General features: G+C 37.8%; 1 protein-coding gene across 4 annotated transcripts in view; it reads left to right on the top strand.

Moving 5' to 3' along the window:
• The window catches only part of LOC127995455 (CAP-Gly domain-containing linker protein 2), a 35284-nt gene extending 9461 nt beyond the window's left edge, over positions 1-25823 (top strand). For 2 of the 4 annotated variants that reach the window (XM_052591874.1, XM_052591875.1), the window contains exons 3-17: positions 77-594; positions 10162-10286; positions 13673-13886; positions 14121-14318; positions 14449-14552; positions 15438-15498; positions 15999-16103; positions 19757-20722; positions 21073-21130; positions 22123-22206; positions 22355-22511; positions 23479-23638; positions 23758-23946; positions 24057-24119; positions 24197-25823. In XM_052591874.1, the coding sequence (XP_052447834.1) occupies positions 77-594; positions 10162-10286; positions 13673-13886; positions 14121-14318; positions 14449-14552; positions 15438-15498; positions 15999-16103; positions 19757-20722; positions 21073-21130; positions 22123-22206; positions 22355-22511; positions 23479-23638; positions 23758-23946; positions 24057-24119; positions 24197-24208 (3014 nt within the window). In that variant the 3' untranslated portion in view covers positions 24209-25823. Of the gene's footprint in view, positions 1-76; positions 595-10161; positions 10287-13672; positions 13887-14120; positions 14319-14448; positions 14553-15437; positions 15499-15998; positions 16104-18418; positions 18470-19756; positions 20723-21072; positions 21131-22122; positions 22207-22354; positions 22512-23478; positions 23639-23757; positions 23947-24056; positions 24120-24196 lie in introns of all 4 variants that reach the window. The other 2 variants (XM_052591876.1, XM_052591877.1) reach the window with 2 other exon arrangements.

Consider the following 25823-nt stretch of genomic DNA (forward strand, 5'->3'; position numbering starts at 1 on the left):
TGTTGGTGAAGCTTTGTTGCGTTGAACCTGGAATATTCCTTTCATAATCTACTACTGAATCTTTTTCTATCCTCAGGTTGCCCCTACAGGCAGACGACTCCCACCCCCTCTAGCAACACTTCAGACAAGTCCAGCTCTAAAGCCTCTGAGGTGGGTGATGAGGTGGCTGGGGACTTTGTGGTCGGTGAACGTGTATGGGTGAACGGAGTCAAACCAGGAGTTATCGCCTATCTTGGAGAGACCCAGTTTTCCCCGGGACAGTGGGCTGGAGTGGTGCTGAATGACCTAGTTGGCAAAAATGACGGCTCCGTCAATGGGGTGCGTTACTTTGAGTGCCAGGCTTTGCAGGGCATCTTCACCAGGCCTTCCAAGCTCACGCGGCAACCCATCGGAGACGGGAGCGACGAGCAGCAGCAGAACGCGCAGCTGCAGGGAGGTGCGGGAGCATCCGGCCAGCGTGTGGTCATGCCGCTCAGAGAAGGCATGCTCAACAGCTCCGTCAAAACCGGCAATGAGTCAGGATCCAATATGTCTGACAGTGGATCCGTGAAGAAAGGTGGAGAAAAGGACCTTAAGGTTGGAGATCGAGTGCTGGTGAGTTTAAGTTTTTCCTCAGTGAGGATAATAGTATAACTGTGTCTCTGTGTAAGTGTGTGTGTGTGTGTGTGTGTGTGTGTGTGAACTCTTGTTTTTGTGACATATCAGGACACAACTCTGTATAATGACATGGGTATGACACAGGTATTACAAGGTGAGGGTGACTTATGAAGACATAACACATGTCCCTATTTTTCAAAACGCTTTTAAATCATACAGAATTATTTTTTTTGAGAAAGTAAAAATGCACAAAGTTTCCTGTCAGGGTTAGGTGTAGGGTTGGTGAAGGGTGATAGAATATAGAGTTTGTACAGTATAAAAACCATTACGCCTATGGGATGTCCCCATTTTTCACAAACGTGTGTATGTGTGTATGTATACATGCTGCTAATATATATATATATATATATATATATATATATATATATATATATATATATATATATATATATATATATATATATATATATATATATATATATTAGCAGCGTGAGGTTGTGGGTTCGACTCCCGGGAGCACATGTTAGGTAAAACATGTTGTGTTGGCCTAAAAGCACTGTAAGTCGCTTTGGATAAAAGTGTCTGCTAAATGCATAAATGTAAATGTAATATATACAAAACGTTATATGGTGGAATAAGTCCCGCCTTCTAACTAGAAGATCCAGATCCAGATCTTTACGTGTGTTTGTGACCGCACATGTGTATTTGCTGGACCAATGTTATGACAAATAATATTAGTCATTTTTAAACTCTATATTGAAAATTTAAATCGAAGTAATCACTATAGGCTGTTGTAATCATTGTGGTTATGTTGTTTCAATTTCTTATGCCTCGGAAACTGACTGGTCGTTTTAATCGAACCAAAGACTGTTTCCAATTCAGTGAGTTTTAATGTGGAACAAGTTGTGTGCTGATGCATAATGTACTGTCATAGGATAAATCTGGTTTCTTCTGTGGATTTTATTTTTATTGTCCAACTTGCAAATCTGTGCTCAATTCAGTTTAATGACATCACTGACATGGATGTTGAAGCCTGTAAATTACTTGCAAGTGCTTCAGTTCATGAAGAGTCTAATGAAATAGGGTTTGTTAGTGAAATCTCTATAAATAAATTGAATTTGAAGGTTTTATATATTCAGTCATTCAAAATTGGCTGGAGACTGGAGCTATGATTAGGATTTGGAAATACTCCATCTTGTTAGTATCTAGTGATGTGTAGAACCTCTCTGTGTTTTCTCTACAACCTTTTGCAGACAAAACTACAGTACCATTTTAACACCATTTGCATGCTGGTATATTATTGTGAAATCATTGATTTCGGATTAGCCTGTCCTTAAAAGTCTATCTGGCTTTGAGCGACTATTGTGTGGCTTTCCTTGTGTTAGATTCCTAATGTTAGATAATAGCTTACTGCTCCACTATACAGTTGATTGGCTGTGGGTCAAATTGCTTTCCATTTAGTAAAGCTCAGTCCTAAAGCTTTTTAGGCAGTCAATATTCTTAATCAGATGGGATTACTTCTCCATAAACCATCAGCCATTGATCTCAGCTTTCTACTTGACTGTCTGCTTCAGTCCTGACTGACACCTGATTGGTTTGTTTAGTGATGAACGCATGGGATGAAACCCCCTGACACACACAGACACGTCACACAGTATCTAAAAATTATGTTTTTTTTTTTTTTTACATAAATCACCACTGCCCCTCTGGGGCTAATTTACAGCATTTTTGTTGAGTAGAGCGACAAATCGAAGTTATTGAATCCACCAGAGATGCTGTCAATAGAGTTGCAGTTGAATTTAATCTAGTATATTCCTATAGGTGAACTCAAATCCTTTCAGATGACCCTGTAGAACTGTGCACAAAAATGTTTAGCATGTTGTATGACATATACATTTTTTATATATATAAAATGCACATATCTGTTTAGTGGTATTCCAGCTTGCAGTATAACTGAACTGCATTGGAAAGATGTCAGTTCCCTGTTGTTTCCCCCTACGACTGGTATCTTATTACCATGACTGTGCTGTCCTCTCAAAGTCAGCGCTTTTCCATTGTTTGCTCTCCCAAGACTTCCACATGCACATGTGTGAAAACGATGCTCATGTATCAGCAATATATGAGCCAAGGACCAGAATTCGACAGACCATCATGACGTTGCCTTGTAAAACACAAAACTTCATCAATGTGATCAAAATAATAAAAAAAATTTTTTTTATTTGCAATAAATAAATATTTTTGTGTCTGTAAAAGGGCTCCAGTCTGGGCCTCAAATGGTCTGATTTGCGATCAAATATTTTCATTTCCAAGTGATATTTTTTGCTGAGATCATCACTGGCAACAACATAAATGTACACGTTATTATACAAAAATTTGTTATGTGAGGAGTAGCCTGTTAAAACATTCATTGTGTTTATGTCATTAAATGAGATTCAGTACACAAAATTTTTCAGTTTGTGTTCCACAAATACGAACAAAGAAAGCAAAGCATAGCTTTCCGTATCAGAAAAACATGCCAGTCCTCATCTCTGTCTAGTATCAACGCTGCTGAGATAATATTTTCATGCTGATCAGTGAACACCCAAGTAAAAGTGCAGAAAAGCAGCTTCTTGAATTCAAAGAGCTTGCATGACTTAAGGATGATTGTCACACACAGAAACGGTATTTGTGACTTTTGTTCCAAAAGCAGTCTGAGAAAAAGTGGGTAAAATTGATTTATTTACTGGAAAGAATTATTTCGAGAAAGAAACTCGGAGAAAACACGAAAATAGTAAAACGCATAAAAATACTTGTGACCATGTAATCGCAAAAAGTGCTACACAAAAAGCCGCAAAAAGCACTGTTGGCATGTGCTAAGAGTTTGCAAAATATTTAATTGTTTTAAAAACGTTCATTCAAGTTCATTCTTATTTGGCACTTGGTGCCAATTTTGGGGCACCTGTGAATCTATTTTGCAGGATTTTGTAAATCCTACTGTGAACGAGTTGTCCTTGTATATGTTTAATTTTAATGATTATATTTTTGGACTTTGTAATTAAATCAATTCTCTGTGGTGATGTATACCTGACAACTTCAATTGCTATGTCCACATATACCCCTTTTTCAATTTGACTGCAAGCTTGCAATAAGACTAGCCTTTTATTCAGTCAACAACCAATGAACTGAACAAAGCACGCACCCTGCGTTAAGTAATTAGTTATATCAGCCAGACCATTTTAGAATCGATTCTGAGCTTTTTATTTTTCCCGCATATGGCACTGCAAAATGCACAGAATTTGCGCAGTGAGATATTTGCACATCGCTTGACAGTCTGTGCTTCCACCCGCCATGTTTTACTTTAGATATGCTTTCGTTTATGTCATCTGGAATGCAGTACTATTAAATGCACAAAACTCACACATTGACAGACTTTCACATGCGCTTTGTGTTTGTTGTCCTGAAGCTCAGTTTCTGCTGCGGTTAAATGCACTTGTGTTTTCAAATATTTTTATATGAAATTGATGTACACACAGTCAGTTATGTTTTCAGACTCAGAGCAGGTAAAAAAAAAAACATCTGATATCGAAATAGATCTGTGCATTTGTGCGAATTAGTGCAATAATGCGGAGGAAAAAAAGTGAAAAATCCTAAACTATTGTCTGTACACTTTCGGACACTTGAACACTTATTTAAAAAAACCTTTTTAAAAAACTTATATAATTTTATATAAAATTTATATGAAAAGGTAGCCATACGTATTGAAAACTGATAATGTGACGCATCGTGATATTGAGTTGATATTGATAATCGTTATTAAATTGAATTTTGAAACCAGTGAAGATTCAGTTTTTTTCTGAAGAAAAAATTACTTTAATATGGCAGTACTGACACACAGAGATTCCAACTATACACATCCGCCGCGAACACTATGGGCCCCGCCATCTTGCCTGCCGCCATTACTGCGTGCCTGCGAAGTGTGACGGTGTGACACTTGCCCTCTAATGACATTTCAATAAAAGCGGATCCTGCTCATTAAAGAAAATGTCTGGTGAAAGGGAACATTGGGTAGATGTCAGGAGGTGGCCAAAACTTACTGATAAAGTTGATTTATTGACAACATAATGTAATAATGTAAAAATATGTAATGTAATGTAATTAAGAAGTGTATTAATTGATGACAACAATAAAACTGAACGCTGTCATTACTAGCAGTGTTGCTTATATGTTCACAAGCTTCAAACAACTATACAAATATTCTTGTTTGCCATAACCCGACCGACCCTGTCAATTTAGGACCGACCCAATTATTTTTTTCCCCTTTTAGTCCCACCAACTTGCCGATTGTAATTGCGTTGATTTTTTTTTTACTCTTCAAACAGCTAATACAAATGCAATAAAATGTGAGACGCACACAATTGACACTTTTCACATGCTCTCACACCACACATACATTTTCTCTGCTTGACCAGGAACTCTGTGTAATCCGTATGGCCGTAAACATGGGCAGTCAATGTGCAACAAAGGTTCATGAATTTCACAAACGGTTTTATTTCAGGCCTGTAGTTTTGTGCTGTTGTTAAAACAGCCAACCACACAACACACTCTTCCCGGCATCACTGGACAGTATATGTACTAAAAAAACTTTTCGTACAGTCTTGTTTTCTGAGAAAATTATTGTAGTTTATACAAGAACAAATATTGTATATGTGGAGCAAGTGTTCATGACTATCGTCCAGTTGCCCTCACATCAATATTCATGAAGGTCTTCGAGGGACTTGTTAAAAATGTCATCTTCTCCTCCGTCCCGGATACTTTGGACCCTCTTCAGTTTGCCTATCACCCGAACAGATCCACCGATGATGCCATCTCTCACATCCTGCACTCTTCTCTCACACACATTGACAGCAATAACAGGAACTATGTAAGGCTGCTTTTTATCGACTATACCTCAGCGTTTAATACTATAGTCCCCATAAAGATGGCTTCCAAACTCATGGACTTTAGTCTGAATTCTTCACTCTGCATCTGGATTCTTGATTTCCTCACCGGAAGACCTTTAGTGGTCTTCACTAGCCCAGTACACCTCCAACTCCATCACCCTAAACGTAGGAGCCCCACAGGGCTGTGTCCTGAGTTCCCTGCTCTACTCTCTCTACACACATGACTGCGTGTCTTCGCACAGGTCCACATCTATAATCGAATTTGCTGATGATAATGTTGTTCTGGACCTCATTCACAACAATAATGAGACTGCATACTTGGATGAGGTAAAGAAACTAACATCATGGTGCCAGGACAACTGTCTCTCTCTGAATGTGAGCAAAACTAAAGAACTGATTGTGGACTTCAGGAAGAGACAGCAGCAGCCCTCTACTTCTCTCATGATCCAGGGGCATGGGGGCAGGGGCATGTGATTGAGTGACAGGTGGTTTACCGCTGCTGACAGTGCCGTCATACTAGGTGGACGGGTCTAGCTCCCGCCTTTTTGCCCATTTTCGAGCGGTGACACGCTGCCAAGATGGCGATGGCCTGCTCTGCACACTTTAAGCTTCAAAAATGAACTTCAGGCATCTGGGTCTGCTCTCCCCTCTCTGCAGGACATCTACCTCAAATGCTGCAAAAGCAGAGCTGTTAAAATCATCAAGGACTCTGTCAACCCCACTAACCATCTTTTCACTTTGCTGCCATCTGGTAAGCGCTTCCGTTACCTGATGGCAAAATCTGAGAGACTCTGGAGGAGTTTCTTCCCCCAGGCCATCAGGCTTCTAAACTAAATTGTGTATGTGATGAATAAAAATCTTGAATCTTGAATATCTGTCAGGGAGCTGTGATAACATCTTTTTCCTTATATATAATGTAGTATGATGTAGAGGGGTTTTTCACTCTGGTGTTATTGAGCAGACTTCTGAATGTCCCTCAGTCGGTTAAGACAGTCCATCAAAGGAACTGGAAGGTGGATCAAGTTGAGGCTTATGCTGACCGTTTGTGGATCTGCAGCATAGGGAATGAGAGATATTGAGAGCAGAGACTGTCTGAGTCAGCTTTCTCTACTCCTCACCGCTCATCTCTGTACTGTGCTCATGTATTCTGCTGAATTTATAGATGATCTCTCACACAGAAGGACTGTTAGGGAATAGCAGCTCAAAACCATATTGTTCTTAAGTGACTTGGAAGGATTTGCCAAACGTGTGTTTGATATGTTTTTACCCTTGTAAATTGCTGCTGTTCTGGTTTGGGATTCCAACCATTCCTGCATGAAAAAACAGCAGTGAGATGACATGATAAAGTAAACATTGCACATCTGGAACGTTCCCTCAGGAATGTTTGTATTATCACCTTATCCAAGCTGGAGCATACTATGGCTCATCTGCCACGTCAGATGCATACACACAGACACGCTCACTGGCAGGGGCATGTGATGCATCTGTCTGAATATAATCCCTTCCGGATGCTCTACTTTTTAATGCCAAACCACAGATGCCTCTGGAGCAGAATGTCTCGCTTTGCTTAGTACGCCACCTGATGAACCTATGAAAACATTAAGACATCTACTTCAGTTTTAAACTTTTGTTAAGGTCATTTGATCTATCCTTTTAAAAAGATTGAAAATGTCTCACAAACTGACAACAGTGAAAAGGAATTTTTTCCTTTGACATGAATAAATTTCGCCTTTGACATTAATAAATGCAGTGCTCTCATGTAAGTAAGGAAATTCTAAGTAGTTGTATTGTTCTGGTTCTGATTCCGATTAAATTTACATGATTACTAATTAAAGACCAAAACCAAGAGTACATTTTCAGTAATTAAACACTTTAAAGAATATGTATTTGAAAAATGCTTTGTTTTTTACAATTAAATTAAATGTTATAGTTTAAATTTATATTAAATCCAATTAGCATAACTTTAGAGATCTTTTTTTACCCTCTGAAGTACGTCTTAAGTTCGTCTTCATTTTTAATTTCAAAATAACCTCTGTTGTCTTGAAATTTTGTTAAAGTAAGCTGCCAGCTGTACTGACAAGCATTTAAGGTAAACTTAAACTTTAATGTCATTTCTTTTGAATCTTGTGTTTTATTATTATTATTTTTTTTATAAATTTGCAATTACACATTTGTAATAATAAAGTTGCAATTTAGCACATAAAAAATATCTGATAAAAATATTTGATAATATACTATATATGTATTATCAAATAACTCTCTACAGTTAAAATTTTGTTAAAATCAAATATTTTGCTTTTGTATGTTAGAAGTGTACTTATTTTTACAGCACAACAAAATATTTTTAAAACAATTATTTAGAATGTACTTATTAAAATAAAACCTTGAATTTGACTTTATTAAAAGTTTTTTCTTCTAAATTAGTCCTGAGAGAGAACTCTCTTAACGTACATTTAACTTCTATTATGTTATTACTATTTGCAAATACGGTTATTTTTAAATATACTTTTAATATTTGAAGTACAAGTGCACATTCAATTATTAGACACACTTCTTTTTATAAAGGTTTTACAGAGATAGGATTTGAATTATTGGCATACAATGTTGTCCAAGTGATCCACACTGCAGTTTATGGCCAAGAACCACCCACTTAGGATGGACTATATAACCAACAATTTGTCATTTAGGTCTTCAGGCTACACCAGCACTAGTGGTTTGCATGTGTACTGCACATTGACGTGGACAACGATGCAGAAGTATAAATAAAAACTGACGCTTAGCCTATGGCATCAAGGCTATGGCATAGGTCAGACACAGAAGTATAAATCAGCCTTTAGTTGTACAAACAGTGCTATAGAAAATGGTTAAAATGTATGCAGAACATTAGTTTCCAGGTGGACCGATTACAAACTGACCTCCAGTGGTGCTTAGAGGCCAGCCAAATAAAATTGGAACTGCAGAATTTCATCCAACATTTGCAATTCTTTTCTGCAATATGCATTAGACAGTCAGTTAACAGACTGTGGGCAGTAAGTGGGGTGTGCTGTCTGAGCTGAGACTAGGCATTTTGCAAACTGACAACAGCTGCAAATAAGCAGTTTGGCTTTTCATTCCATTTGAGTAGAGTCAGATTAAAACGTAAATGTTGACACGACTGTAGGGCACACATGTAAGCTTGTGTTTATGCATTTATGTTCTACTGTTTACATATCTCCTCCTTCACACTCTCTGGTAAAGGCTATGTAGTCTATGTATGTCTTTGGCTGAAAGGTATGATTGTAGATGTGTGTAGTTTTGTTTCGAAGCAATTCATTGTAGACAATCTTTTGATCCCTAACCAAGAGGGTATGACTTTCATTAATTCTTTGTTTTATCTGTTGCTATTCCTTTAGTTATTGCAGTCATTAGATAATCGCTCTCAGATGTGGAATGGAGTCAAAGGATGGATGGTTTCCTGCTTTTTCATGTTCTGTTTTGCTGTGTCATATGACTAAGCATTGCTAAAAACAATTCGAGTGCAAGGCTGGTTGATAAAGAAGAGTAAATAATTTTATTTGTAAAAACGTGCCCCAAGGTTCTGTACCAGGCCCATTTGAATTCTTATTTTTTGTTTCTTTTTAGGGAATAATGTACAGTTAAATGTTACAAAAATGTTAAATTATGTTGAATTAAGTCGAATGATTCACAAAAACAGAACATCACAAAACAAATGTAATTTGATGCATTCAATGGATGCATCAATGGCTTATTTAATGCTTAAAGGACAACATATCGGTAATTGGCCATTTTTTGATCAGTTGCACTTGAGATTTAGAGATTTTCAATCTTTGTTTAGTGTATCATTTGGTCAGAATAATTTATTAATTCAAATATGGCAATAAACCATAATTTTTAGTCTTTCTGCTCTGAGTCTAAATTCACCCTTTTACCTTGAGAGATTCAGTTTACATTTCGGTATGTTCTGCATAATTTATCAGAAAAGCTTTAAATGTGACTTGCTTGGAACCAGAGACTTTTCTTACACTCTTTTGTTATGGCAATTGTGATTGTGTGTATATAAAAGGGAGGGAGATGTTTTTTTAAAGTAATATGATTGCATCCTTCTGAAGCACACAGAATGTGTATACACTTCGTTGTTTCTAAAGGACACAATATGCTTTCTTATGTATAGTAGTTGTGCCATCACTAATGAATAGACTGTGACCTCCTTTTTTCCCCGCACTGGGTTGATGAATGTAGGCCAGTTCAACCAACACAACAGTCATTCCCAGTTATATCTCAGCACCAACTGGCAGATTTTACTACACTACACTGCACTGCTGACATTCAGTGGCACCAGCTCTATTTTTCTAGGCGGTAAATATTTTAGACATACATTCATTAGTGATAGATAAATTTGGCCATTTTAAGAGTAACACCATGAGTTGAAAGTTGAAAGAGACATATATTCAATTGTAGATATTTTTATGTAAGTAATAAATATAAAAATATATAATTTAGTATAATTATCATATGGTGTGTGATTTATTAGAGTAATAAACTAATAATTGTTTTGCCTTTTTCAGTTGAGTGTTTCATTATACTGTTATCACAATAAAAAATGTGACCATGTTATCACTTTGTCTCCTCTGGGCTCTCTCCTCAGGTTGGTGGAACTAAAACAGGAGTAGTGCGTTATGTGGGAGAGACTGACTTTGCCAAGGGCGAGTGGTGTGGAGTGGAGCTGGACGAGCCGCTAGGGAAAAACGATGGAGCTGTAGCTGGAACCAGGTACATCATTAGTCTTATGCTATCATGTCCTGTCTTTAGCAACACCCTCATGCCTTCAGCATTAAGAGGTCTCATTGTTTCATGCCTAAAAGAGCCAGTAAGATGAAAATTCTAAGCTTCCTATCACTGTTTATAAGTCCTGTACATTAAGTTTAAATCCATCCAAGGTTAAAAAACATTGTCATTTTGTCAAAATATCATTTTAAAATTACCTCAATTCTCAGAGATCCCCAAATGGTTCGCGCGAAGCTGTTCAAAAGATTCAGTTTCCTTAAACCCCACCTTTTGGTTGCATACTGTGTTCTGATTGGTCATTATTATGTCTTATTCCTCTTACCGCGAAGCAAACAGTAAAATAAAAAACTTGAACAGTCTTGCTGCTTTTTCTTCTGTGTGGGTGTATTCAAGCTGCGCGCTTCAGTTTGAATCTGAATAGCGCGTTCAGCGCGGGGGCGTGGTCACATAAAACGAAGGGAGACATGAAAAACAGACATTGCGTTGTTTTCATATGGATTACTTTATCACAGAATATCTGTTCGGCAGCACTTGTTTAGTTTTAAAGTAGACATGTCAAGCTTTCTATAGATATCTCTCTCATGTCTCTTCGTTGAGTATTCACGGAGTTACACTTCATTTTAATTACGTGTTTGTACATGACGATCAGCGCAGAGAAAGGCTGCAGACAGCACACATACTGATAAGACGCTCAGGAGAAAACAGACACATAACTTCATAATCATACTTCGCTTTGTGATTCGGAGATGCTCATTGTTCTAAATAAAGTTGGTAATGAACCCTCTTTTATGAAAATGAGTTTTAGCCACTGGTTTTTCTGATCTTCATTCTTTGGCAGTGAAAATAAAACAAACTTGCCTTTACAATTAAAAACACACTGGGGGGGTGGGGCAGGTCAGAGTTCTGTTTATCCCAAAGACGGTAGGCGGAGATTATTATGCAAAGTGCTCCTAGTGACGTACATAGAGATGGGCAAAAGATTTGAAATCTATAACGACTCGTTTCAGCGATTCAGAGTCGACTCCTTACTTTAGAAGCCAATAACTTTATAAATCGTGTACTTTTTGGTTTAATTACTTTGCACATTGTTTACACAGATGGACAGCTACATCATACACTGTAATACAGGTAATTTTTGATTTCCCATCTGTGTGGCTCTTTAAATTCATAATTCGGAGGTAATAATTAGTTAATAGTGAGAACTGGACTATATAATTAATATTAGTATTATTTATTTATATTGTATTTATCTGCCTGGTCTTATAATATTTTATAGCCTCTATTATGCTTTTATATAAAAACAACCACAACAGCATGCTTTGTCAGTTAGGTACTTTTTTTTTATAATGTGAAATTATAGCAATAATTACAGTGCTCTAACAGTTATTAGAAGAGCACATTAATAAATGACAGCTGACATTGAACATGAACAAATACTTAAAGAAGTTAAACAAAATAGAAACAGAAAATGTAACAGAGACTAAGTTACAGTGAAATACTGTATTTTCTATCATTATGTGTATTGCGGTGTAATTGAGTGGCAGTTTCTCTCTGCAGATGATGAGGTTGTGGCATGATGTGATGCTTCTGAAATACACAATTGAGTTTAGAATTACATTGTGTCTCTTTCCATTTGTTTCTTGTTCTGTTTAGTATGTGAGCGGGTAAAAAAATATACATACATAAATAAATAAAGTCATGGGATATCTGTGGCTGGGTATGTTTATGCATAAACCCAAGTAATAAATGTACAAAAATAAATAAATAATAAATAATTTCCATAACTGTGTTACTTAGTGGTGAAGAGGAGAGAGGTATACTTCACTGAACAGAGCTGCTCACACTTACATGTTCTGTTAAACTAAAAAAGAGAAAAAAACATGACTGGAAGTGATTGAGAAAAGAACATTTTTGTTAAATTTTTATTTAAATGTAAGAAAGAAATAATTTACCTGTTGAGAGTGTAGTTGGATCACTGAGCTCCAGAAAATCAGTATTTAGCTGTTTTGACAACAAAGGGTGAGAATAAAGAGCCCTAAACTCTTAACACAAAGAACCATTTTAGCATGAAATAGAACCGTTACTACATGTGAAAAACCTTTATTTTACAACATGGAATCACTTTTTGACTTATTCAGCAATCCATCAGTGCATGCTATTTATGTTTTGATCAACATCTAATAACTTGAATAAATATCTAATAAACATCTACTAAATAACTGCATTCAGATATTTAATGTTCACCATTCCCAATCCAAACAATTCCTGATGGACAAACTCCCACCCTGCATAGTATTTAAGTGAAATAATGTTACATTACTAAAATAAAATGCAGTTTCGTGTTGACTATTAGTGGTAAAAGACAGGCCAAGTAATTTGGAAAGTAATGATTCACATGCTGAGCCAAGGTTAAACCTCTGCTGTCTTTTTAATGAAGAACGGGAATGGTTCAGTTCCAAACAAGAATAAGCAGCTTCATGAATACTCATTAACTGTTGACATTTTGTCCAAGGCCAAATTGAGTAGATTATGGAGTTTGTTTTTATAATGATAGCTTGACATCAAGTTTGACTTCTGCCCCTGTTAAGTTCAGATGATTAGAAAATAAATGTTTACTAAGAGAATTACAACAGTAATTAAAACAGACCTTTATTACACTACCATTCAAAAGTTTCGAAAGAGCCTCTATTCTTACCAAGACTTCATTTATGTATATACAGTATAAACAGTAAACAGTTAGAGTAAACTCAATCTCAAACAATATAGTCGAGATCCATTTTTGCATTTCTTAAGCCCCTTTCACACTGCACGTCGGACTCGGCAAATTGCCGGAACATTGCCGGGTCGCCTTCTGTGTGAAAGCAACCACGTCCGGGGATTGATTCCGGCATTGAACCCGGGTCGAGGACCTAGTAACATTGCCGGGTTCAACCCGGGACGAGCTTTGTGTGAACAAAAGCCAGATCTAATGCCGTGTCGTAGTGATGACGCACATTATCGCGCAACTCTTTCACTGGATGTTTTGAAGGAAGATCAATATTTGCGACAAAAAAATATGTGCGAACTGTAAAGAAGCAGAGATCAGTTAGTTCCTCACTTTCCGCGCTGACGCTGAGATCGTTTACTAGCTTCAGGGAAAGTATAATGTGCTTAGTGTTTTCAACTTGTACATTACACGTCACGCCCTGATGTCATGTGTCGTTACGGGATCTTCACGGGTTGTGTGTGAAAGCACGCACATATACCGGGTCATCACTGGCAGTGTGAAATTGCTGGAACACTTTACCCCTGTATTTGCTGGAATTGCAGTGTGAAAGGGGCTTTGCAGTTCATCACAGAGCTTATTTCTTATTCTCTCCGTCTCTTTTTAGATATTTTCAGTGCCCACATAAGTTTGGCCTTTTTGCTCCAATTCACAAAGTGATCCGCATTGGCTTCCCATCCACCAGTCCAGCTAAAGCTAAGAAGAGCAAGCGAATGGCAATGGGTGTGTCATCTCTGGTTCACAGCCCCTCCAGCTCCTCCATCAGCTCCGTCAGCTCTGTGGCCTCCAGCGTGGGGGGGCGTCCCAGTCGCACCGGCCTGGTAAGAGATGTTAAAATGCCAATTAGGAAGAGCCAATGCAAATCATTTCTTATGTTGACATTTTGCAGCGTTGCTTCCTGATTTGACTGTTAAAGGGGCCATAACATGTTGAATCATATTTTCCTCTAGGGTAGAAAATGCTATTTTTTCCCCTTGAAAAGAGCCATTTAACAATTCAATTGTGTGGATTTGAATTCAGTAGTCTCATTTTATTTCACTTTATTTTTCTGGCAGCTGACAGAGACGTCGTCGAGGTACGCGCGGAAGATCTCAGGGACCACGGCTCTGCAGGAAGCCTTGAAGGAGAAACAGCAGCACATAGAGCAGCTCCTGGCCGAGAGAGACCTGGAGCGGGCCGAGGTCGCAAAGGCAACCAGCCATATCTGCGAGGTGGAAAAAGAGCTGACGGCTCTGAAGGCCCGACATCTGCAGGTGTGACATATAAACACAACACTTGTATGTGTATTCCATTTACCCACAAATACAAACTTACACGCTCCATTAAACACCACATTTGGATTCATTTCTGTACGACAAAGACCTTTTCTCATCTCTCGTTCAGTATGCAACTGAGGCAGAGAGCAATCTACAGCAAGTCGGAGCCATGTTGGCGAGCACACAGAAAGACAAAATGGAACTGGCCAATCAGCTTGAAGAAGAGAAAAGGTAAATATGAAAAATAAGATGAAAACGTATCACTTGATCTCAGTCGGGGACCTTAGCAAGCTTCCAAGGGGGCCACAAGATGACTTATTTAAAATTATTAAAATGTATATTATTATTATGATTATGATTATATCAATAACGATATCTTAATTAAATAAATAAAATTAAATAACCATATATCTTTTTTCCCCTATAAACAACTATTGTTTCTGAGTTTCTGTTTATTAAAAATATATATATATTTAAAACAATTGGCTTTTTCTTACAGTTATTGCAGAAATTCTGGTGGGGGGGAATGAAAATAATAAATTATTAAGGGAAAAAAAAAGTCCTAATGGACAATCACAGAAAAAAGGCTGTTCACTGTCATTGTCAGTGTTAAAGCCAGGGAAAGGTGTAATAGTGGTTGATTTTTTTAATATTTCCTGCACTCACCACACAGTTTTTGGGGGAAATTCTAATAAAAAAATTGGCCATAAATTATGTATATGATTTTATAATTTGGTAATTTACCTACCATGTTGAAAGTTCAATTTGATGTGTTGAAGCACAAAAAAGGTGCACTTTTCTCTTAATCACAGTAAGCAGTATATGATGAGATATATAACTGTGTATCGTTTGCTAGATAAACAGAAACAGCTGATACTGATACATCTTCACAAAAAACTAAAAACAAATCATTGTTGACAACTACCTGGAAAAAGTGTATTTCTACAATTATATTTGCTTATTAAACACTTTTGTTTTGTGTGATCCAGCATTCATGCCAATAGGGCTCAGTATAAAGTCCAAAACTGCTCTCTATGGTGGTATCTACCAAAGAAACGAATAAAAAAGTAAATGAGGAGTTCCCTGACACCTGATGGTCATTATGTGTTACAACAGGAAGGTGGAAGATCTTCAGTTCAGAGTTGAGGAAGAGTCCATCACCAAAGGAGACCTGGAGGTATCTGCTTCTTTTTTCTTTTTTACTGCTTTACTGGGAGATAATGTGTACTTTTTTACAACTTTGAGGATTGCTATGAAGATAGCGGATGTAAATAAATACCATCACTGAATGATAGAATTGGGTCAATTTAAAAGTCTTTCCAAACATCTTCAATCCAAAAAAGAAATTTGTTATGAATATAGGACCTTTATGACAGTCCTACATACCGTACTTAAACAGCTTAATATTAATTTGCAAAAAATGAAATGTAATATAATATCTGCTCTTAGTAAGATCTGTTTAAATGTATGAAAATGTGTTGAACACGTCTCCATTTATCCAGCCCTATACTGTCATGCCGAATGTGAGAACAAACTCTGTCCTGCCTTTAAACGTCTTCACACTGTGGTATTATGATTGCTGAATAAGCTAAGACCTGTTAATCTTTTTCTGTTCTACCTACCTATGTCTCTTTTTCTTGTGTCTTTCCTTTCCCCCTCCTCTCTTTCTCTCTGTAGACTCAGACCAAACTGGAGCATGCCCGTATTCGGCAGCTCGAACAGTGTCTGCATTTAGAAAAGTCCAAAGCAGAGCGGCTTCAGAAAGAGTTAGAGGAAAAGATGGTAAACATGCAGGGAGATGAAACACCCAGCCTGTAGCCATCTCTCCCACTGCCATGTTTCTGTCCCTTTGTTAGAGACAGTGTCTATGCCTCGCCACTGTTTTCGCTTGACTGACCAGGCCTGGGATCTCCATCATTCACCTAAAGCTCCCATATATGCTCATTTGACCTAAAGATGAAAAGATCAGATATTTCAGATCTATTTCAATTTCACCCATTTTTTTGGCATTTACAATGTTGATTTAATTGGAATTGACTCCAGCTCTGATCAGAAATTGCATTGCTGTGAAACCCCCGAAGTCACGAGTGTTGGAGATCTTTGCTTGTCTTTGTGTGGCAGCATTGCCCCTGTTAGCCAGGAATTGCTTTCACCTTTCATTTGCAAGATATTTTCTCATGTCTGTCTTCTCTTGTTCTCTAAACATCTGCCTGAGCCCCTTGGGTTGGAGTTGAGGTGTTTTCTTCTCGGCAGTGATCTCATTATTGTTGGTGCATATTATTCCTCTTCTGCACTTAAATCACCCTGTACATTTTGTGCAACACCTTTATCTTGTGTTCTGTCTCATCACATATCTGGTCTTAGAGACAAGTGGATGGACAACATCCACTGTAGCAACACCCTAGCGACCGCCTAGTTTACCCTAGCAACACCCTAACTACCAACCAGGGCTGAGTTTTCCCAAATGCACCGTAACTTAAAGTTACAATTTGTAAGATATTTGCAGTAAAATATCCAAAAACCACTAGGCTAGTGTTATGTATTTTGTCCAGCTGATTACTAACAAGATCTCTAATGTTTTCAACTACTTGTAAATCATGAGAAAATTCCCATTCTAAACAGTGACACGGGGCAGTGCAGTCGCCTGTCAATGACATTAGTTATCCTTTGTTACCGCCTCTACTGATGTAGAAACCACATGACAACAGTGTCGGAAGTAGTGTCTATCGTTCAGCAAACCACTAGCTTGCTTCAAGCAGTTCCTTATTAACTTCGTCTTGCACATTTTATGGTGGATTGTGTTACTTATTTATGGAAAATAATTACTGTTTACCATCTGCCGCCGGTTCTGTCGACAAGGACAGCTCCCATAAAAACGTAAGCGTACGGGCCAACCAAACGATCCAAGAAGAGTTTGGGCCAAGAGGAGAGAAAGAACAAGGATCAATATCGGTGTTGCATTTTGTAGATGGAGAGAGCTTCGCGACAAACTTTAACTAGAAAGATATGCCGATCTCGCTTGTTTTTTACTCGACAGGTGAGTTGTTTTGATTCGTATCTTTACAGAAAACTTATGCTATTATAACGATCAACAAGATTAGTATTATGGGGCATACACTCCAAACGCGGGGCATCGCGTCTCTAGACCCGCACGAGGAGCGTCTGATCCATAGTATGATCGCGTCTTTGCATCTGTTAAATCCATGATTTATCTTTCCGTCTGATTGATGGCCATCAGTTGGATAGAAGACAACAAATCCCATCATTCCACACTCCTTCTATGTGTCATCAAACCATGCGATGGTTATTGTTTTGGTAGTGCGCCCTCTAGTGGCAGGTCCTACAACCTTTACCTTTAAGTAGCACTTAAAAATCATCGTAGATCTAAGAGTGCTCTGGAGTAATCGTTAAGCCCTAAGTGCATCGTAAGAAGACAGATTTATGCGGTCACCTGCAGGACAATCGGCAGATTACACCTTTAACTTGATTCAAGCGCAATGTGATTATATATAAGGATTTGATTGTGCTTTATTGTACACTTTATGACTCGTTTTCTGTATTTTTGTTTTTATTAATTTATAAATTAATTAATTAAAAAGGGCAGGACAAATTTGAAATACACATTTAAATTAAATGACTGAAAAAAAAAGAATAAAAGAATAAAAGAAGTAATGTAGGAAATGCTTCAAAGACTCGGTTATGTCAATGACTGAAGTGCACGAAATGTGTTGGACCCGGAAATAACGTCTCACTCTCTCTCTCTCTATACTGTATATTAATTTAAATAAATGTATGCATTTAGCAGACGCTTTTATTCTAAGCGACTTACAGTGCATTCAGGCAAAAAAAAAATTACCTAACATAATATATGTGCAAGCTTATTTGAAGAGAGACTGATTAAGAGATCAGGTGTAAGCGGGAATGTGTCTACCTTGTCTGCTTGTGATCCGATCGATCAAAACACATCTTAATACCAGACATAAACAGGGCCTCACATTTACTTGAGTTAATGTAAAAGTGTAGTTTTGGCTGTCATTGTGAATGAAGGAAGCACAGTTGAGGCACTCTAATCAACAGGACTTCACATTTATCAACAGGTCAGAGGCAGGCTCCAGCCGACCCCCATGAGGCTGGGCGAGAGTGTCAAGGTGATAAAAAGGGAGTAACACACTGTGGTTTTCAGAGGGCTCTTCTATATTAAATATAGATATTTTATGTAGATCTGTGCTTTTCCTACTTCTCTCTTGTGGTTTGAGACTGCATCTATGAACTCTTATAGTATTATCAGACCTCTGATAACCTCTAATGGTATTTTTCTTTGAACTGTCACATTTTCAGATGACTCCAGAATGACTAATATAAATATTTGGTTGTTCTGTGTTCTGAATCTTTTTTTTCTTTAAACGTAATTTGAATGCGTTCCTTTGGACTTGCTGTGTGCTGTTCCATCTCATATTTGCCTGGCTGCTTCTAGATGGACAGACTTGCTTGGGCTTGAATTCAACAGGAATGCTGGTGTAGTTTCATAGGTTGCACTATATCTGCTTTTTTTTTTTTTTTTTTTGCACATGCAAGAGCCATTTTTGAAGAAATGGCCATTACTGAAATTTTTGCAGGGCAAGCGAAGGCTTTGTTTGCCTCTCATGCCTGAATTGCCCTTCAGTTGCTAGTTCTAGTGGGCAACTCTCCAAGATATTTCATACTGATTACAGTATCAACAACATTAAAATGTTTATTTGGGGGATGCACAATATTCAGTATAGATATATATTTTTAAACAGTGTGATATATTTTTATTTTATTTTATTTAAGTTTACTAGTGTACTGTAATTTTAAAAATCTTTTTAGAATAATGAAAAACTGATATACTTTTATTAATGATTCAGATTGTAAAGTTATATATATATATTCACAGTTCTCAGTAGTATTCTGTAATTCAAAAATATTACTATAATGCAAAAATATTTGAATCTTGATAATTTAAATTGAACGATAAATTATTACTGGACAGGATTATTTACATAATTACTTTCTTTTTTTTTTACATGAAAATTGTGTATTGTTGAATTTTATTTAAGTGTCATGAAAATAACGTCACGTAAAATTTGTATGGTCCTAAAATGGTAATTTCTCAATTGTTTTAGGACCCCTACAGATTTACTCAGCATTGGCCGTAACCGTTAAGGTTCCCAGTGTTTATAGTGCATCCCTAGTTTAGTCGTTTGTATTGTTGTTTTCATCACTTTTGTCATTTAATGAGCTTTTTCCATTTGATACAATGACAAACACCCTCAAAATGTGCTTTATTTTTAATCTCTAATTAAATCCTAACATAGAAGTCAAATGACTAAATCCTTTGAGAGTTGCCCCTGAGCTGAGTGATTGGAGGTTTTTGGCATATAAAAGATCCTTCTAAACCTTTTTCTGTCCTCTAGCAAACTACAGTTGAGGAGAAGAGTCGTGTTATGCAGCTAGAAGAGGAATTGGCATTGCACAAGGCTGAGGTCGAGGAGCTCCAGGCTCGGCTTCAGAGAGGCTCCTCCGGTCCGGGCGCAGACGCTGGAGACAGCGGACCAGGCATAAGCTCAGAGACTCTGGTTTTGCGAGAACAGCTTCTTTCTGCAGGTCGTGAACGCCGTGAAGAGAGCAGCCAGCTGCGCGAGAGGTACGAAGCATCTTTGAGCAGCAGCCAGAAAGAAGTCGAACGTCTTAAAGCCACCACAGAACGTCAGAGCCAAGAGATCTCCGACCTGAAGCAAAGACTTCAGCAAGCCACTCGTGAAAACATGGAGATGATGGACAGCTGGAAAGCCAAACTTGACGCTTTGGTCGGAGACCATCAACGGGCTCTAGTGGAACTAAAAGCCTCGCTATCAGGAGATCGTGGAGCCAGTGAGACCAGTGGAGCAGAGGGTGAAGGAACCACACCTGAGATGAGAGCAGCTCTGGAGAGCTTAAAGATGGAACAGCAATTGGAATTAGAGAACCTGAAGGCCAAACATGAGATTGATGTTGCCGTGATGGCCAAAGAGCGTGAAGATCTACGTGCCAGACTTCAGGAACTGCGGGACCAGCAAGAGGAGAGTGAGGAGAACTGGAAGATCCAGCTGGAAGCCAAGAGCAACCAGGAGTCTCTGGAGCTCAAAGAGATCTCGGCGAAGCTTCAGAAGGCGGAGCTGAGGATCAGCGAGTTGGATAAGTCCCGTGAAGAGCAGGAAAGGGCCACCCATCTTCTCAAAGAGCAGCTAGAGCTGGCTGAGAAGAAGATGGTAGATTATGAGGCCCTGCAGAAGGCTGAAGCTCAGAGCCGAGCAGAGATCCTCTCTCTGCAGGAGAAGCTGAGAGTCAATGAGAACCGACTCCAAGCTGTAGAGGCGGACCACACCACCCAGGATGTTAACGTCAGTGACCTCTGCGACAAAACCCTATTTATTTCAATGATTCTGCTCTTTGAAAATGTGCTGATTTTCTTTTACTCCAGTGGATACAGGGCTAAAATTACAATTTGTTTGTATATATCTGGAACCACTTCTAAAGGATCCTACTGGATTAACTGAAATCCTAAAAGGATTTAATTTGATACCTAGATTATCAATATGTGACCCCATTGAAATCATATGGCATTAGCTCCTAATTTGAACACACATTCTTAAACCTTTAGGATTGTTGACTGGGGTTCATAAAAAATTCAGGAAACGTGTTGTTGTTTTTTTTTAAGTTCACCTAAATATAATGTTTTCTGCCCATCCAGATGATCAAAAACAATGAAAACTCGGAAGAGAAGATTAAACTAAAGCAGAATATGGAAGGTATGTGTACAAATACTGACGACGAAAAACGAATGTTTACTTCTGTAACTATTCAGATTTTTTTTTGTTTTTGAAACCTGCCTCTTATGCCCATCAAGGCTGAATTTATTTGACCAAAAAAGTACAGTAAGACAGTAATATTGTGAAATATTATTACAAAGTCAAAATGACTGTTTTCTGTCTCAGTGTAATTTAAAATGTCATTTATTCCTGTGGTGACGAAGCTGAGTCTTCAGCAGCCATTACTCCAGTCTTCAGTGTCACATGATCTTTCAGAAATCATCAGAAACATTTTCTATTATCGTCACAGTTGAAAACAGTTCAGTTAAATGCAGATTCATATTTTTGGGAGAGCGTGATCTGTTGTTTTTTCAGGATTCTTTGATGTCCAAAAGAACCTAATTTACTTGAAAAAATAAATCTTTAATAATATTAAAATGTCTTTACTGTCACTTTTGACTGCTTCAATGTATTGTTGCTGAATAAATAAATAGCGTATTTTTCAGACTATAAGTCGCATCAGCCCAAAAATAAGTCATGATGAGGCAAAATATATATAAGTCACACTGGACTATAAGTTGCATTTATTTAGAACCAAGAACCAAGAGAAAACATTACCGTCTCCAGCCGCGAGAGGGCGCTGTGTGTCTTCAGTGTAGACTACAGGAGCACTGAGCAGCATACAGCGCCCTCTTGGTTCATGTCAAATTCATTTTGATAAGTCGCACCTGATTATAACTAAGCCAAACTATGAAAAAAAGTGTGACTTATAGTCCGGAAAATACGGTATATACAGTATATATATTTAATTTTAATGATACAGACTTTTGCACTGTAGTGTATGTAAATTAGTTGACAGTGGTATGCTAGATCATTCTGGTATTCTTTTTTTAATCAAAATTTTAAAAGTAATTATTCAGTAGTTTTCAGACATTTCAAATTGAGAAAGTTGTTCTCTAACCCTGTGTTTATAACTTCAAACGTTCTATTAGAAACCCTGGAGAAACTCACAAAAAGGGAAAAAGAAGTATCCACTCTAACAACCCAAGTAGATTCCCTGAAGACCCAAATAACTGGTAAGTATCACATTTAAGGTGCAACATTTATGCCATTCTTGTTATGTTTTTTGTAAAACATCTAAGAGCTTTATATATATATATATATCTCATAACATAGTATGATGCTAGTGATATTTTGTTCTCCTTACAATAAATGCATGTGTAGCCTTGGAGGAAAAGGTTCGTTTGGGAGAGAAGACGGCAGATGGACTCGTTATGGAAAAGACACGCTTGGAGGCAGAGCTGGAGTCCATGACCAAGAAATCCCATGATGCATCAGGCCAGCTGGTGGTTATTAGCCAGGAGCTTCTGAAGAAAGAGAGGTAAAGAGCTTAACATGGAGAAGGAGAGGACACTTTGTGATTTATTACAGGTGTGAGTGAGCTTTTAACCATTTAACCGTCTGAGCCACATGGAAATTATTGTCTCAATTTTTGAAGCACATTTCTAGAAATTCTTAGATCATCTAACTTCTACACTATACAATATAGTGTGTATTTGAAATTAGGATCCCAGACTCTATCATGAGAAACCATCATCTGGATCGTATTGCTTCCCAGTACACAAGGATAAAGATGATTGTAATCCAGTCCAGAGCTATTTCAGTTAATGAAGACAATTACACTGATTGAAACTGTGGCCAAAACTTCATTTTAGCCTTTTCAGTCAATTCAACCCCTGTCAGGGGTTTGGGCTCTTAAAGGAACAGTCCACCCGAAAATGAAAATCTTTTCATTTACTCCCCCTCAAGTCTTACCAAAGCTGTATGAGTTTCTTAACTCTGTGAAACACAAAAGAAGATATTTTGAATAATGTTGGTAATCAAACATTTTTGGTTCACTTCATATTCACTTCCATATTAGTACCAACAAATACTATGGATGTCAGCTGGAATCAGAACCATTCGGTTATCAATATTCTTCAAAATTCCTCTTTTGTGTTCCACGGAGGAAAGAAACTCATACATCTTTGGAAAGACTTGAGGGTGGGTAAATGACAAGATTTAAATTTATGGGTACAGCTTTGGAAAGATATGAGTGTGAGTAAATGATGACAAGATTTCTGTTTTTGGGTGGACTATCCGTTTTAAACGACTTTGCCTTGAGAACGATGTACAGAAGCACATTTGATTATGTACTTTTTAAAATTTGACTGGGTCAAACAGGCGCTACAGTACCGAAGAATGTTGCCCTAAAATTCTGTTTAGAATTTTTTTTTTCATATTATTATTTAGTTTTATGCAAATACATTGTCATTTTCTGTGTGTGTGTGTGTGTGAATGCGTATCAGGAGTCTGAATGAACTTCGGGTGTTATTGCTGGAATCTCCGCGTCACTCAGCGGGAGTGGATTGGGAAATTAGCCGTGAAGTCCACCGCGCCGAGTGGAGGATGAAGGAGCAGAAATTACAGGATGACATCAAAACCCTCCGAGAGAAACTTTTGCTGCTGGTGAGATACATGAGCAGAAACTTGCTGTTGCTTCCGTTTTATAACAAACAATTCATGCCATTGTTGACACGTTTAAACTGCATTTGAGAGAACATTCCCTATTTCTATCCTTATTTCAGGGTCGGGAGAGGTCCTCTCCAGACCACCGTCGATACTCGATGATGGACCCGTCTGCTTCAGACACAGAGGTGACCCGTCTGCGTCAAAGGCTGCTGAGCACAGAAGATGCCCTGAGGAACGCTCTAGAACACAACCAACATGTGGACCAGCTAGTGCAGGCCATGCGCACCCGTCCGGACAAGAACCAGGTCAACAGCAGACAATTTCTCCAGTGGACACTGTTTTGTATACCAACACAGTCTAACGGTGTAACAAATATTCAAAGGTTCTGTCTTTTCCTCTTTCTTTGTGCTCACAGGCTCATGCTAGTGCAAATTCTGCAAATGGAATCCATCAAGAAGACACTTCGTTCACACGAGAGGTTAAAAGATCTTTGTTCAGAAAGAGTTCAGAATCCTGATATTTCTATATCATCCTAAACTCCGTTTCTCTGTCTAGGAAGAACACTGATGAGGGCTAAAACGGTTCTCAGGAGGTGCATTGGAAAAGATGAAGCCAATTTGATGCCTAGACGTTTGGACTAATGCTTCACTGGACATCTGTTTACAGTTAACACCAAAACCTGACTTTTTTAGAGGCACAAACAAAAACCACAAATCGGAGAGTATCTAAGATGATCTGACATGCTATAAAAAGACATAATAGAAGTGGTTTTGAAGGTCAGTGGTACAGCACGGACAAACTGACGCACCGACCCGGTAGACTACCTCCGAGATGGACACTGATGTCTGACTTAACAGACGCAAGAATGTTGGTCAGGATACTCGAATGCTCGGATAAACCAGTACCCTGTTATACTCTCAGTCGACTGTGACCGTTTGGAGTTTAGAAAACATTTGGGCCTCGATTTATACGGTTTAATTTATTAGCCATTTATGCTTTTTAAAAATGGTATGTTCAAAGACTCCCAGCAAAAGCTGTGAAGGTCTTTGGCTGGTCACTGGTCACTAGATACTGTAGCAAACAAGTAAATAAAACAGACAGGCTCCGTTATTCTACACCTGCTCATATCTGTGTTGATTTCTTTTTCTTTGATTTTTTTTGAGACATGAATTTTAAAGTATGAATTATACAGTATTCAGGAACCATGGTCAACAGAATTTGCAAGTTAAGATGCACCGTGAAGCTTCAAAAACCAGTATTGCAGTTCCAGTCCATATTAGTGCATACTTTGGTACTATTATAAAATATTAGCATACAATGGCAACTTCCAACCTGTAGTTCAGTTCAAATGAACATTGAATCCACAGCTTTTGATACTTGTTTTGAATCCTTTGCTGAGTGATTTCATTCTTTTGAATCAGTTGGAGGTGAGAATTGGAGAATCTTTTCTTGATGGGCTTGAGAGGAGGTATTACACGCACAAGTGATATGAATCGAACAGTTTTGAGACTCTATGAATTATTTTTCATTGAAATGACATTTTGATCATATGGCAAATGTTTTACCGCTATGATATTGTTAGATTTAGATTTTCTTTAGAAACGTGTGAATAGCATGTTAATTAACATGCCCACATTTGATTTAATAAAGTAAAAAAAGTAAAATAAATAAATAGCATATTACATTTTTTTGTCATATGCAAGTCAGTTTATTTTGATAAAAAGAAAGGATCACCTGTAGTACCCCCCCTTGGGAGATCAAAAAAGACTGTTTAACATTTGTACTATGATCCGATTTCTCTGTCCATCCAGATCTCTCTAGTAACAAATCTGATCTTAAAACAGATGCAGTACAAAACATAACTGCAATCCCATAAATCAGTGTCTGCTCAATGGTATTCCGGAATTTACTCCCCTTTGAAAAAACCATGTGGATGAAATACTGTGCAATTAGGTCATGTTTGTTCATTAAGCAACATAATACTGATGTGATTGCCATTAGAACCAAGAAAACATTTCTTTTAAAAAAGGACTAGGGAAAATGATAGGGCTGGCCCCAAGTTTTGCAGTTGAAATTTCTTTAGATTGCAGCTGGATTCCATAAAAATGCCTTTATCCTTTGGGAAACTCACCACTTGCTGTAATGATTCCCAAGAATCAGTGATTAAATATTAACAAAGAGA

Source organism: Carassius gibelio, chromosome A5, assembly GCF_023724105.1.
Source record: "Carassius gibelio isolate Cgi1373 ecotype wild population from Czech Republic chromosome A5, carGib1.2-hapl.c, whole genome shotgun sequence".
NCBI lineage: Eukaryota > Metazoa > Chordata > Actinopteri > Cypriniformes > Cyprinidae > Carassius > Carassius gibelio.